Here is a 15,094-nt window from a genome sequence, read left to right as displayed (position 1 = left end):
ATGGATATAAGACATGAATGCAATGCTGATTATGAGGGTGATCTTTCCTATAGAGACAGAGGAAGGGAGAGAACTTAGATGTTCTTTACATAATTATATTACAAAATGATTCTTTACTAGATATTTTAGGGTTTATTATAATTGGGATAGAGAGTGGGAGCATACTCAAAAGGGTTGGGCATATATAAATTAGGAAGTGATCTTAATACTTACTTTAGGAAACAAAGGTTGCAATGTTATGATTGGAGAACTAAAGGGACAGCGGGAGAAAGTGTACCCAATACTTTGGTTGAGATGGGTTATAGGACTATGGTTCGAATTCTATAGAGATAGAGGGAGAGTGCACTTAGAAGCACTGGGCATGAACAGATCATAAAGCAATTTTGATTTGCATGATGCTTTGGCTATAGTTGGATTGAGTGTGGTTTTTTGGGGGGGAAAGAATAAACAGTTCTTGAAAAGGCTTTGCATGATGCTTTGTTTCATGAAGACTGTGCATCCATGGAGGGTACTTGAAAACAGTGGTTGGTATAAATCAATTATAATTTGATGTGATTTTGGACTCTTGAGGAGTATATATCTAATGGGACAGAAGTTGGAAGTGTACTTAGTGAAGATGAGGAAAAGCTGTTGATTTATCAAACAAGCAATCAATCAATAGCCTTTGAGAATAGTATTTCTATTAGGATACATAAAAGAAATATATTTTCACAAAGGGATTATAGGGATAAGATAGGGCAAAAACAATAAAGACATAAAAAGGACTATACTAGGAGAAGACTGGTATTAGTGGTTAAATAACATAAGGTGAAGAGACACAAAGACCTATTAGAGTTGAGGGAAAGGAGAAAGGCTGAGTTTATCCTACTCTCATTAGATTTGGTCCAGAGAGGGAATAGCATACATTCCCAATAGAGTTTAAAAATCTATCCTACCCTCTTTGGTAAGATACCATTGCTGTGGTCCCATGCAGGCAGTACTTCCTGGCTTTCCTCATCCTGGCTTACCACTATTCACTCACACTGAGAAATAAGTCAGTCAGGAAGCCACTCCAATGCCATAGCATCCAAAGACACCAGGAAGATACTCATGGAGCCTGAAGTGGCCATTCACCAGATCCAAATCACCCTCACCAGCTGCAATGTGAAGTCACTCGAGAAAGTGTGTGCTGATCTAATTAGAGGAGCCAAAGAAAAGAAAGAACCTGAAAGTGAAGAGACCTGTTTGAATGCCCACTAAGACACTTTGCATCACAACCAGAAAAACTCTTTGTGGTGAAGGTTCAAAGACTTGGGATTGGTTCTAGATGAGAATCCACAAATGAATGCCTTATTGATTTGCATAGCCCTTCTTAAATTAAGTAGATCATTTCTATCAACTTTGAACCAGATGTAGAAGTTGAAGTCACCATTGCAGATGCCTAATCAATCATCTCTTTTAATAAACTGATTGCAACTTAAAGAAAAAAATCTATCCTACCCTATGGGGAAATGGGGGGGGGGAAGAATGTAGAAGAAGGGACTAATAAAATGAAAGGAAAGGTAATAGATGAAAGTAAAAGAAAAGTTAAAGGGGAGAGGGAGCAAAATACTGGTGAGGAGGAATAAAAGGAAAAGAAAGAGAAAAGTATAAAAGGCAAAAGATAGCATGGAGGGAAATGAAGAATTACTCATCTTAACTGTATATGTGAATAGGATGAACTCTACTATAAAATGGAAGGAGATAGAAGAATGGATTAGAAACCTGAATTCTACAATATGTTGTTTACAAGAAAAACATTTGAAGGAGAGAGATGCACACAAGATAAAGGTAAAAGTCTGGAGTAAATATATTATGCTTCAGTAGAAGTAAAACAAAAATCTGGGATAGTAATCCTGATCTCATGCAAAACAAAAGGGATAAGGAAGTTAAATAATTTTTAACCATATATGTACCAAGTAGTATAGCATCCAACAGAAACCATGATTATCTCAATAGATGCTAAATAAGCCTTGACAAAATACAATATCCATTCCTATTTCACTAAAGAATATAGGAATAAATGAATTTTCCTTAAAGTAATAAGCAGCAGCTATCTAAAGCCATCAACAAATAGTATATGCAATGGAAATAAACTAGGAGCATTTCCAGTAAGATCAAGAGTGAAACAAGAATGTCCATTATCACCACTTGGTATTAGAAATGTTAACTTGAGCAATAAGAGAAGAAAAAGAAATTGAAGGAACCAGAATTTTCAATGAGGAAGCAAAACTTTCACTTTTTACAGATGATATGATGGTATACTGAGAGAATCTTAGAAAATCATCTAAAAACTACTTGAAACAATTAACAACTTTAGCAGAAAGATAAATTAAACTCACATAAATCTGGATGTGGATAGTATTTTCCATCACAAATCCTTCAGACATGCCTTTGATCATTGTACTGACGAAAACAAGTTCATCATAGTTGTTGATCACATAATGTTGCTGTTAATGTGTACAGTGTTGCTTTGCTTCTGCTCACTCATTCAACATCAGTTCAAAAAAGTCTTTCCAGGCTTTGCTTAAAAGTCTAGCTCCTCATGATTTCATAAAAAGCAGTAGGTCAGTAATGTGGGTACCAATCTCACTATGGAAGACAAATTTCAAGACCCAGAAATGCTAAGACAACAGATGGCACTGAATGGGGATACTCTAATGCAGGGAACAAAACTCCAACACCTGAAACACCATAAGCAATACCAAAAAGAGGTAAGCAGTAATCATATCAAAAGCTGCTGCACAAAACTCTTGGGACTGTAATGCCTTTGACCCAGAAGTGGAGCACAACTTTCAAACTGAACAAAAAAATGCACTAACCTTGAATAGTTATTTTTATGATAGTATAAAAGGCAATTTTTACAAATACATGTTAGAAAAGGGGAACATTGACAAAATATCTACAAGTGAAGCCTCAAAGGAATTTTTGAATTGGTCTCAAATTCAAAAAAACCTCTTAGAAGAGTTCAAAAAAGATTCCATAAGCCAAAGAAAAAAAGAAAAATGGAGAAAAAAAATGAGACTCATGTAGAATCATGAAAAAATGCCTGAAGATAGCAATAACAATGTTTAAACAACATTTAAAAGTAACTTTAGCCAAATGGAAAAAAATGAATCAAATCCACTGAAAGTAAAAGTGACCAGCTGGAATAGGAATATGACATCAAAAAGAATAAATGACCAATTGGTAAATGAATATAAATCATCAAAAAAAAAATAAAGTTGACCAACTGAAAAAGAAATATAACTCATCAAAAAGGAAAATCAATCAAGTAGAAAAGGATGTACAAAAGTTAATGGAAAAAAATGAAAACCTAAAAATTAGAATTTGATTTTATATGAGACACCAAGAGTTCATAAACAAAACCAAAAAGCAGAAAATAATAGAAGGAATATAAAGTATTTCTTAGGGGAAATTGCCAACCTGGAAAAGATATCAGTAAGAGTTAATTTATGAATTATATTACCTGAAAGTCAGGATCAGAAAAATAGACTATACAATATTGTACAAGAAATTACAATGGAAAATTATACAAATATCCTAGAAGAAGATAAAATACTATTTGAAAGAATTCATAAATCACCCCCAAAACTCCAAAGAATATTGCAATTAAATTTCAGAATTCTCAGTTAATGGACAAATACTGCAAGTTACCAAAAACATGAAATTTAAATACCAGAAAGCCACAGTCAGGATTACATAGAACTTATCAACTTCAATATTAAACAAATGAACGGCCTGGAATATAATTTTCTGGAGGGTAAAGGAGTGTGGATTTCCACCAAGAATCAACTATCCTGCAAAATTCAGCATATTTGTTCAGGGTAAAGGATGAACTTTCAACAGAATAGATTCATTTCAAACTTACATTATAAAAGACCAGAATTGAACAGAAAATTTGATCTTCAAATACAAGACTCAAAAGATGATCAATAGAGGTCAAATAGAAAAAGCATCACAAAAGGCAAATGAGGAGAAAAATGCGTTAAAAAGCAGAATTAAGCAGCTGGAAAAGGAGATAATAAAGCTCTCTGAAGAAAATAATTCTTTCAAATGCAGAATGGAACTAAAGGAATCTGATGGCTTTGCAAGAAATCAGGAAGAAATAAAAACCATTCCAAAAAACTAGAATTTGAAGAACATGTGAAATATCTCATTGGAAAAAACTGACATCAAAAATAGGTCCAGAAGAGATAATTTAAAAATCATTGGGCTGCCTGAAAGTTACAGCCAGGAAAAAGAGCCTAAACGTCATTTTTTCAAAAAATAATACAGCAAAAATGCCCTGAGATCCTAGAAGCAGAGGGTAAAATAGAAATTGGGAAATTCAACAATCACCTCCTGAAAGAAATCCCAAAAGAAAACCTTCCAGGAATATTATATCCAAATTCCAAAACTCCCAAATCAAAGAGAAAATACTAAAATCTGCTAGAAACAAACAATTCACTACTGTGGCTCTTTAGTCAGGATCACACAGGATCTGGCAGCATCTACATTAAGGGCTTGTAGGGCTTAGAATATGATATTCCTGAAGGCAAAAGATCTTGGTTGACAACTGAGAATCAACTACACAGCAAAACTGAAAATCCTCTTTCAGAGGAAAAGATGAACTTTCAATGAAACAGGGGGCTTTCAAACTCTCCTACTGAAACAACCAGAGCTGAATGGAAAGTTTGATCTCCAAGTACAGGACTCAGGTGAACCATAGAGGGGGTGAACAAGAAGGACTAATTATGAGGAATTTAATGATGCTGAACTGTTTATATTCCTGCATGGGAAGAAAATAATGATGACTCATAGGACATTTTCATTTATAAGAACAGTTAAAAGGAGGATATATAGACAAGACAGAGGAAGGAGCTGAATATAATTGTATAATATAGTAAAAAAATGGAGTCAATGGGTGATAAAGAAAAGTACTGAGAGAAAGAGAAAGGAGAGGAAAAGGGGCTATGATATTTCACATAAGAGTCAAGAAAAAGATTTTACAATGTAGTGGAATGGGGGGATGGCAAGGGGGAAATGAGTGAGTCTTCATTCTCATCAGAAATGGCTCAGAGATGGGGCAGTTAGGTGGCATAGTGGATAAAGCACCGGCCTTGGAGTCAGGAGTACCTGGGTTCAAATCTGGTCTCAGACACTTAATAATTACCTAGCTTGTGGCCCTGGGCAAGCCACTTAACCCCATTTGCCTTGCAAAAACCTAAAAAAAAAAAAAAAAGAAATGGCTCAGAGAGGAAATAATATACACACTTAATAGGATATAGAAATCTAACTTACCATAGAGAAAAATGAAAGGAAGGGATGGGAGAAGGGGAAATGGGGAGAGGGAAGTGGGGAGTAGGTGATAGAAAAGAGAATGGACAGGATGAAAGGAGAGAGAATAGAATAAATGAGAGTGGGGAGGAATAGAATAGAGGGAAATACAGCTAGTAATAGCAACTGTGGGAAAAATATTGAAGCAACTTCCCTGGCAGAGTTATGATAAAGAAGACAACTCATCCCAGAGACAGAGCTGTTGGAATCTGAACACAGACTGAAGTACACTTTTTCCCTTCTCTCATTATTCTTGAGGTTTCTCATCTTTCTGAGGGGGGAGAAAGGATTTATGTTTACTCTCACAACAAGATTATTATAATTATATAAAATAAAAAATTAATTAAAAATGAGGTCAATGAAAGAAAAAATGTTACTCAAAAGACTAAGGGTGAAATTTATTAAGACTAAACAGGAAGACAAATATGGTAACTTCAGATTTGTAAAACAAAACATTGGTGAGAAGGGAAAAGAGGAAATTGAGAAAGAAAAGTACAAGTAGGGAAAAGATAAGATAGAGGGGAAAGAAAGATGTTTTGCACAAATAAAAGCAATGCAACCAAGATTAGAAGGCCTATAGAAAGCTGAGAAACTATTTTCACAGATAGTTTTTCTGATAAAGATGCATATGGGCAGCTACATGGCACAGTGGACACAGGACTAGTCCTGGAGTCAGGAAGACCTGAGGTCAAAATCCAGCCTCAGACACTTAATAGTTACCTAGCTGCATTACCTTGGGCAAGTCACTTAAGCACACTGCCTTGCAAAAAAAACAAACAAAACTCATGTCTAAAATAAATAGACCGAGGCGGCTAGGTGGTGCAGTGAATAAAGCACTGGCCCTGGCATCAGGAGTACCTGGGTTCAAATCCAGTCTCAGACACTTGATAATTACCTAGCAGTGTGGCCTTGGGCAAGCCACTTAACCCCATTTGACTTGCAAAAACCTAAAAAATAGACAACTAAGTTGAACTTCTAAGACTATAAGATATTCTCAAATTGATAAACATTAAAAGGGAATTTTCAGACAGAGAAACTAAAACTATTTTTAGTCATAGGAAAAATGATTTAAATCAGTAGTGATCAGAGAAATGAAAATTAAATCAACCCTGTTATTACCTCACAACTATCAGATTGGCTAAAATGACAAAAGAGAAAAATTGATCAATATTGGAAAAGACGTGGGAAAACTAGGACAATAACATATACCACTACAAGGTCTATAACTCTAAGAGATCAAAAAAGGGAGAAAGAACCACATGTACAAAAATATTTAAAGCATAATTTTGTGGTGGCAAAAATTGGAAATTTAAGTAATGTCCATCAATATGGTACATGAATGCTATGGAATACTATTGCTTTGTTAGAAAAAAATAGGCAGCTGAACTTGGAAAACCTAGAAAGACTTGCAAGAACGGATGCTGAATGAAATGAGTAAAACCAAGGGAACTTTGTACACAATGACAGTAACATTGTGAGATGGACATTACTTCTCTCAGCAATTTAGTGCTCAGAGACAATGCTGAGAGACTTGCAAAGAAAAATGCAATCCACATGCAAGGAAAAACTATGGAGTCTGAATTCAGAGAAAAGCATATATTATATAAACTTTTAAAAATTTCTTTTATGTTTTTCTTTTTCTCCCATGATCTTTTTTTACACTTAGGTTTGATTCTTCCTTCATAACATGTATAATTTGGAAATATGTTAAATACAGATGCACATGTACAATCAATAGGAAGGGGAAGGGATGAGGGAGTGGTAGAAAAATGTAGAACTGGGGGGGGGGGGAGGAGCCAAGATGGCAACAAGAAGGGATCTAGTCTTAGGTGCTCTCTGATAAAACTTGAAACTAAGGACTCTAACTAAACTTTCAAGTAACAGAACCCACAAAGGGACCCAGTGAGGCAGTTCTCCTACTCAAGTTAACCTGGAAAAGAGCAGAAAGGCTCTGCTCCCTGGAGTCGGAGGGGCGGCCCGCCAGAGGGGTGGCCTGCCAGAGAGAAAGAACTTCAGCCTCCCGGAGGCAGCCCCAGGGAGCTGGGAGCCGCAGCTCAAAGCAGCAGGGGAGTCTCCTGAGCTGCAACCCAGGGAGGACCGGGCACAAAGTGGGGGAACAGCGGGGGACCTCAGCCAGAGTGAGCCCATGAAACCCAGCCCTCAGGGCACACAGCTAGCAGCTTGGTCTTTGGGCAGCCCAGATCCGGAAACAGAAGCAGGTGGAGCCTGTAAGCAGAAGCCTCCAGGGCATGAGCCCATTGAGCTGAGGGAAAGGAGTGAAGAGAGACTGCAGAGCTCTGTCCTCTGCCCCTGGAACAGGACTCTGGGGCTCTGGCCACATTCAGATGCTGATAGCAGTCTAGGCCCCCCATAGAACAGCAGGGCCCCCCCACCTCAGCCCCATGGCAGAGGGGGGCACTTAAGGTCATTCACAGACCAGGAGGGAGGATAGAGACTCACACACTGAGACCCTTGTGGAAGTGTCCCAAAAGCTCAGGAAGCACCCCAAAACCAGGCCCAGGCTGGGAAAATGAGCAAGTAGAGAAACAAGAGGAAGACCATTGAGAAATATTTTGCATATGAGCCCAAGAAGGATAAAAATACTCAGTCTGAAGATGAGGAAGCACAAGCTCCTGTATCTAAAGACTCCAAGAAAAACAGAAATTGGGTTCAGGCTATGACAGAGCTCAAAAAAGACTTTGAAAATCAAATGAGGGAATTGGAAGAAAAACTGGGAAAAGAAAGGAGAGAGATGCAGGAAAAACATGAAAATGAAGTCAGCAGCTTAGTCAAGGAAATCCAAAAAAAAAAAATGCTGAAGAAAATAGCATGCTAAAAATCAGCTTAGGTCAAATGGATAAAACAGTTCAAAAAGTTATTGAGGAGAAGAATGCCTTAAAAAGCAAAATTGGCCAAATGGAAAAAGAGATAAGAAAACTCTCTGAGGAGAACAAATCCTTCAGACAAAGAACAGAATTCAGGGAGATTGATGAATTTAACAGAAATCAGGAAGCAATACTTCAAAACCAACAAAATGAAAAATTAGAAGAAAATGTGAAATATCTCATTGAAAAAACAACTGATATGGACAACAGACTTAGGAAAGATAATTTAAAAATTATTGGAATACCTGAAAGTCATGATCAGGAAAAGAGCCTTGACATCATTTTCAAAGAATTACTACAGGAAAATTGCCCTGATATTCTAGAAGCAGAGGGCAAAATAGAAACGGAGAGAATCCACCAATCCCCCCGAGAAAGAGATCCCAAAAAACCAACCCTTAGGAATATTATAGCCAAGTTCCAGAACTCCCAAGTCAAAGAGAAAATATTACAAGCAGCCAGAAGGACACAGTCCAAATATCGTGGAGCTGCAGTCAGGATCACACAGGACTTAGCAGCAACTACATTGGAAGCTCGTAGAGCTTGGAATATAATATACTTGAAGGCGAAAGAGCTTAGAATACAGCCAAGAATGAACTACCTAGCAAGGCTGAATGTCCTCTTCCAGGGAAAAAGATGGACTTTCAATGAACCAGGGGAATTTCAAAGGTTCCTTTTGGAATGGCCAGAGCTGAACAGAAGGTTTGATCTTCAGATACAGGAGTCAGGTGAAGCATGGAGATTGGAGGAGAGGGGGGAAATATGAGGGACTTAATGAGGATGAACTGCATGTATTCCTGTATAGAAAAATGACACTGATAATACTCATATGAACCTTCTCAGTTAATAGAGCAGGTAGAGGGAGCTTTTATAGTTGAAGCACAGGAGAAAGCTGAATTCAAAGATAAAATATGGTGTAAAAATGGAGTCAATAGAAAAAAAGGGAAATGTAATGGGAGAAAGAAAAAGGAGAGGGGGAATAGGCCAAGATATTTCATATAATAAGATTTTTTATTACAATGAGCTATTGCAATGATATGGAAGGGGGGAGGCAAGGGGGAATGAGGGAATCTTCGCTTTCAACAGAGGTGGCTAGGAGAGGAAACAGCATATATACCCAATGGGGTATAGGCACCTGGAGTAAGAAGGAGGGGGGAGCAGGAGGAAGGGGTGGGGATGTGAATAAAGGAGGAGAGGATGTACCATGGGGGGAGAGTGGTCAGATATAACACATTTTCTTTTTTACTTCTTGCTAGGGGCTGGGATTGGAAGGCCTGTCCAGGACCATGGGGCCAGGTGGATTCTGGGCCTAAGGGGTGGTATGAGGGCTCAGGGCTTCTTGGCTCCAGGACCAGGGATCTGTCTGATGCACCACTCAGTGACCCTACAGCAGAGTCAGAATGAAAGGAGAGAGAAAATATAGTACATGGTAGTGGAGAAATAAGAAAGGAGGGAGTTGCGATCAGCAATGGCAATGGTGGAAAAATATGGAAGTAACTTTTGTGATGGACCTACCATAAAGAATGTGATCCACCCATGACAGAGTTGTTGGTGTTGGAACAAAGACTGGAAAAAAAAGAAAAGAAAAAAAGAAAAAAAAAAGAAAAATGTAGAACTCAAAAACTTGCAGAAGAATCACTGTTGAAACTATCTTTGGATGCATTTGGAAAAAAATAAAAACAAAGATGGAAGGAAAAGAGATGATGCAACAAAGGAACACAATGAACAATTCAAATTTGTGAGTTTGTGTAATTATTTTCTCTCACATTTGAATATAACTTTTTTGGTAGTTGAGATTATTTCATTCATTGTTTTTCTATGACTAAACTCTTACAAAGAGTATGGCAGAGAATTAAGTGCTTAATAAATACTTGTTGAGAGGTATATTTGATAAATAATGAACTTCATATGTATTTCAACTGTAATTTCTCCATATAATCAAAGAATATGAAAAGTCTACATATGTTTCAGAAATCTACATACCTATTTTCAAAGATAAAATAACAAGACAGTGAGGCTAGAAAGCCTATACCTAGACATACTATTATCAAAACTAAAAAATTTCAAGTCCTTAGGATTCTAAGATTTAACCTAGTAGCTCCATCAGTTGTCTCTCAGAGGACAGAAGTTTTGTAACATATTATCTCAAACCTTTCATTTTGTCTCCAGTGATGGACCAGTTTGCCTCTATTGGAAGTATCTCTATGGCATCCAAGATACTGAATATAATTAGGCAGTTTTCTCCCTCTTCTTCCTATTCATATTAATTTTTGTTTGATTAAATTTGCAAGAATTTAGACAAATCTGTTTTTTCCAGCTCTTTCATGAAATGTATTCATTCCCAGGTTAAATGCCTCTATTTTATACATGATATAGAAACATAAAATATAGAGCAGGCACCATCTTCTTATTACGTACAAATACAAATTGATGAAATTATTTCTCATGTAATTATCTGATTAAGTAAAGTTCATTTTAAACATTCTTTCTACCTTCACGTGGCCTGTAGCTGACCCTTTCTCTTGAATCACATGCTTACTACCTATATAAAAGCCTTTATCATCTCCAATCTAGAATATTACTGCAGCAGCATAATTAGTCTCCATGCCTCAAGACACTCCCCACTCCATGCACAACATATCCTGGCACTTTACTTTTCCATACTAATCAATAACCCAGATGCATTCAAATATGATATTACCATAGTATTACTTTAAAATGACTGAGGTTGGGGCGGCTAGGTGGCGCAGTGGATAAAGCACCGGCCCTGGAGTCAGAAGTACCTGGGTTCAAATCCGTTCTCAAACAATAATTACCTAGCTGTGTGGCCTTGAGCAAGCCACTTAACCCCGTTTGCCTAGCAAAAACTTAAAAGAAAAAAAAGATGACTGAGGTAGTTGTCTGGGTTAATCACACACACACACACACACACACACACACACACAAATATCATTCACAACACAAAATGTAAACTATTAGCATTCTGGAAACAAAATATTCATTCTTTAATATTCTTGTCTATAGCTCTTATGACTACTACACCTTAAGAATATGTGAAATAGAATGTTTTTCAATGAACCAGAATAATGTGTAAATTCCTTATCACTGGATGGGAAAATTCCTTATCACATGGGAAAATTTTATCCATATGGTAACCAGGACTCAGAGAAATTATGACTGACTCAAGATCATACAGCTTCAAATCTAAGTCTTTTGGTACCCAATCCAACACACTTGTCACTAAGGCACAGTTTCATGGATGCTATATAGAGTATTACAGCATCATGGAAGAAGTTACAGGAGGGAACATAATATAAAATATAAGATCCTAAGCCTGTGTGTTTTTAGGAGAAAGAAACAAAAGAAAAAATATGATGATAAATTTAATAAATACCCGATATTTGAAAACTTTACTATTGTCTTCCCATAATGAATGGCAGGAAATTCCTTAAAGCTATATCATCAACTAAAAACAAGTCTTTTCAGATCTCACTAAACTTGAAAGGTTTAAAGATGGGTTCAGGGACAATCTATAGTTTTAAGGACCAGTTTAATTAATTACAAAGAGATTCATCTACAACAAAACAACTAAAAGATGAGAATATTTTTAATCTTCTACCACTCATGAAAATCATCTACTAAAATATGAACAGGATAGACAGAAAGGTGGTGGAGGAAACCTCACTAAGTAACAAAAGCTGAAAACATTATTATCTCATTTCCTTCCTCAATAGAATGAAATTAATCAGTAGAAAAATATTAAATATTTTCTTTGTGCCAGTCTCTGTCTTAAGCAGTGAGGATACAAAAGAAGGTGCCCTCAAGGAGCTCATAGTCAAATGGGGGGGAATCAATTGATAAATAACTAAATGCACACAAAATGCATACAGAAAAATAAGTATTCTCAGAGGGAAGGCATTATCAGGTAGACACACTAAGAAAAACTTTCTGTGGAAGATGAAATTTACATTATGGGGACTGATTGGGATGATATCACTACTATATGTTTAGTTGGGGAACTGGCCAAGGAGGGTTCAGTCCTTAATGGATGTTCAAATTTTCCCTTCCTGGTAGGTAATACTAATTGTGTGCCAGTTTCTAATCCAATCATGTTTGGAGAATTGGTTAGTCTACTTCTGACTATGAGAGACTGGCTAGTGCTACATGATAACTAGGAGTGCTCTGGTTGGCTAAAGAGTCAGGAAGGTGAATGGCTCAAAAAGTGATAAGGGGGAAAATTAAATTCCCATTAAAAATGACCAATACACACATCTATTGACCCCTTTTGGTTTATTTCCTTCTTAGTGGCAAGTACGACAAAGACTGCTATATGCTACCAGGTGAGAGAGGGGGCAAAAAATGTGTTTGTGTGTGTGTGTGTGTGTGTGTGTGTGTGTGTGTGTGTGTGTGTGTGTGTGTGTGTGTGTGTGTGTGTGTGTGTGTGTGTGTGTGTGTGTGAGAGAGAGAGAGAGAGAGAGAGAGAGAGAGAGAGAGAGAGAAACTCCATCTTCCACCCAGCTACTACACAGATTCTTCATTTCCTCTGTATTTGTTCTCCACTGATCTTAAGTGAAGAAATATCTAGATATTCAAATGACTATGGTTCATTTTTGTGAACTTTAACAAGTTAAAAGATCCTTCAGAAGTCTCCCTCTGGCAACCAAGGTTGATAGAGAATTCCACAGACAAAAGAGTTGTTTTTGACAGGCAGACATCCACCTATGGTGCATGGTAGTTTCTGGAGTTGCCCCACCTGATAGAGAACAATGCTAGCTATGGAAATTAGAAAAGCACAATTCTTTGGAATCCAAGTGAAACCTACACCTTAGGGTATTTCAATTTCCACAAAGGCAGAAAAGGATCTCCTGCACCAAAAGTTTAGAGAGATCCTAAATCCATATGTTGTTTGTGGATGGAGGGGGAGAGTGCACACCATTGCCACCACCCAAGTTAGGGGAGATATATATTTGTAACTTTTTTCCTTGCTTCATGTTCCAGTAAATGCCCTTTCATGAAAGCTAGTAGAATTAGAATAAATAATTAAGTTAGAAAATACTATTGTGGGAGAGAGGCTCATTATTCAGTCTTAGATCTAAGTCACAACTAATCCTAGAATCCTTAGAAGAGCATTAGGATTCACCATTCTGGAAATATAATTTAGCTAGTACCAATGAAAGTTTTTCCAGAGACAGCCAAGAGCAAATGGAAAAAAAGTGGGGCTTGAACCCATTCTTTTAATTGCAAAGCCAGCTGTGTATAAATTACAGATAATGTTTCTTGTAATATTCAATATGCAAGAGAAAGACAATGTGAGGGAGTATAAATCTCAATGAGAGCCCTAAACATTGTGGAGAGCCCTGGATGTCATGTTTAAAATCCAAAATTTCTAACAGCCAGCTATTTGGTTACTAATATTAATAAATGGTCATTTTCAGGGCCATTCCCCATCACTGAGATGAGGTTGATATGCTAATGAGTCTTCTCAAGGCATCCTTTATATCCTTGTTTCTCAGGCTATAGATGAAGGGGTTCAGCATGGGAGTGAACACAGTATACATTGCTGAGATGATTGAGTTCTTCCAGGAAGAGTAGGCAGTTGAGGAACTCAAGTACACCCCAAGAAGTGTGCCATAGAATAATGAAACAACACATAGGTGAGATCCACAGGTGGAAAAGGCTTTATACTTTCCCCCATGTGATGGGATTCTCAAAATGGAAGCACAGATCTTAGTATAGGAGAAAAGGATCCCTGCCAGAGGGACAACACCCAGCAAGCTGGCTGCAAAATACATCAAGACATTATTGATGAAGGTATCAGAACAAGACAGTTTGAGAACTTGAGAAATATCACAGAAGAAAAGTGGAATGCCATGGTCTTCACAGAAGGAGAGTTGTGTTGCCATCATGGTGTGAAGAAGGGACATTAGAAGAGTTACAGTCCAAGGTAATAGAACCAGGAGAGCACAGAATTGTGGGTTCATGATAGACACATAATTCAGGGGGTGACAAATGGCCACAAAGCGGTCATAGGACATCACAGAGAGCAGCAAATTGTCCATACAAGCAAAAACCAGGAAGAAGTACATCTGGGCAAGGCAGCCAGCATAGGAAATGACTTTGCTGTGCATCAGAATGTTTTCCAGCATCTTAGGGACAGTAGTGGACACCAAACAAAAATCCACAAAGGATAGATTGGAAAGGAAGAAGTACATGGGAGTGTGGAGGAAGGATTCAGAGATAATGGTCAGCATTATAAGAAGATTCCCAACCACAGTGACCATATAAATAACCAAGAATAACACAAAGAGGGGCATTTCTTGCTCTGTCTTCTCAGAAAATCCAAGAAGGAGGAAATCTGAGTCAAGTGTCTGATTTACTATTTCCATGTGGGTGATAGTCTGAGGGAAAAAATAGGAGAACCGAAAATTGAATCACAGGCAATTTTAGTTCATATAATAAAAAAGAATCTAGGACAGGGACTTCAAGACTTTGATTTCTATTACAGATCTAACACTAACAACTTTGTAATCTTGAGCAAGTTACTTCTCTCATACTCAATTTCTATGCCTAAAATGAGGTACTTGATTGCTATAAGTGATGCCAAGGACTCTTCCAGTTCTCATATTCTATGAATTTCACAAACCACATTCATATCATGGTATAATGTACTATCTGCTATATGTAAGTTAAATCACAAAAACTGCTTTTAGGATCAATATACATTGAACTAAGAAATATACTCTTGGGTCAGAGCATGGTGCATCCAGTTTCAAGAGACTTCCATGGGAAAGGCAGTAATATGGCAGAACAGTGGAGTGGGCTTATTTTACAGTGGAAAAAAAATCAAGACTGACAAGAAAGAATCAAGTAGAACA

General features: G+C 37.3%; 1 protein-coding gene and 1 pseudogene across 1 annotated transcript; one reads left to right on the top strand and one right to left on the bottom strand.

The window, feature by feature from the left end:
• On the top strand, positions 1 to 1,424 carry LOC141499509 (small ribosomal subunit protein uS10-like; annotated as a pseudogene).
• A 12,242-nt stretch (positions 1,425 to 13,666) lies between these two features.
• LOC141497396 (olfactory receptor 7C1-like) lies at positions 13,667 to 14,740 on the bottom strand. The gene has a single exon (XM_074200043.1). The coding sequence runs from the start codon at positions 14,603 to 14,605 to the stop codon at positions 13,667 to 13,669; it is 939 nt and encodes a 312-aa protein (XP_074056144.1). The 5' UTR covers positions 14,606 to 14,740.
• Between the last annotated feature and the right edge of the window lie 354 nt (positions 14,741 to 15,094).

This window comes from Macrotis lagotis, chromosome X, assembly GCF_037893015.1.
Source record: "Macrotis lagotis isolate mMagLag1 chromosome X, bilby.v1.9.chrom.fasta, whole genome shotgun sequence".
Lineage (NCBI taxonomy): Eukaryota > Metazoa > Chordata > Mammalia > Peramelemorphia > Peramelidae > Macrotis > Macrotis lagotis.
The sequence above is the reverse complement of the archived record's forward strand: the minus strand, read 5'-3'. Positions and strand labels throughout refer to the sequence as shown.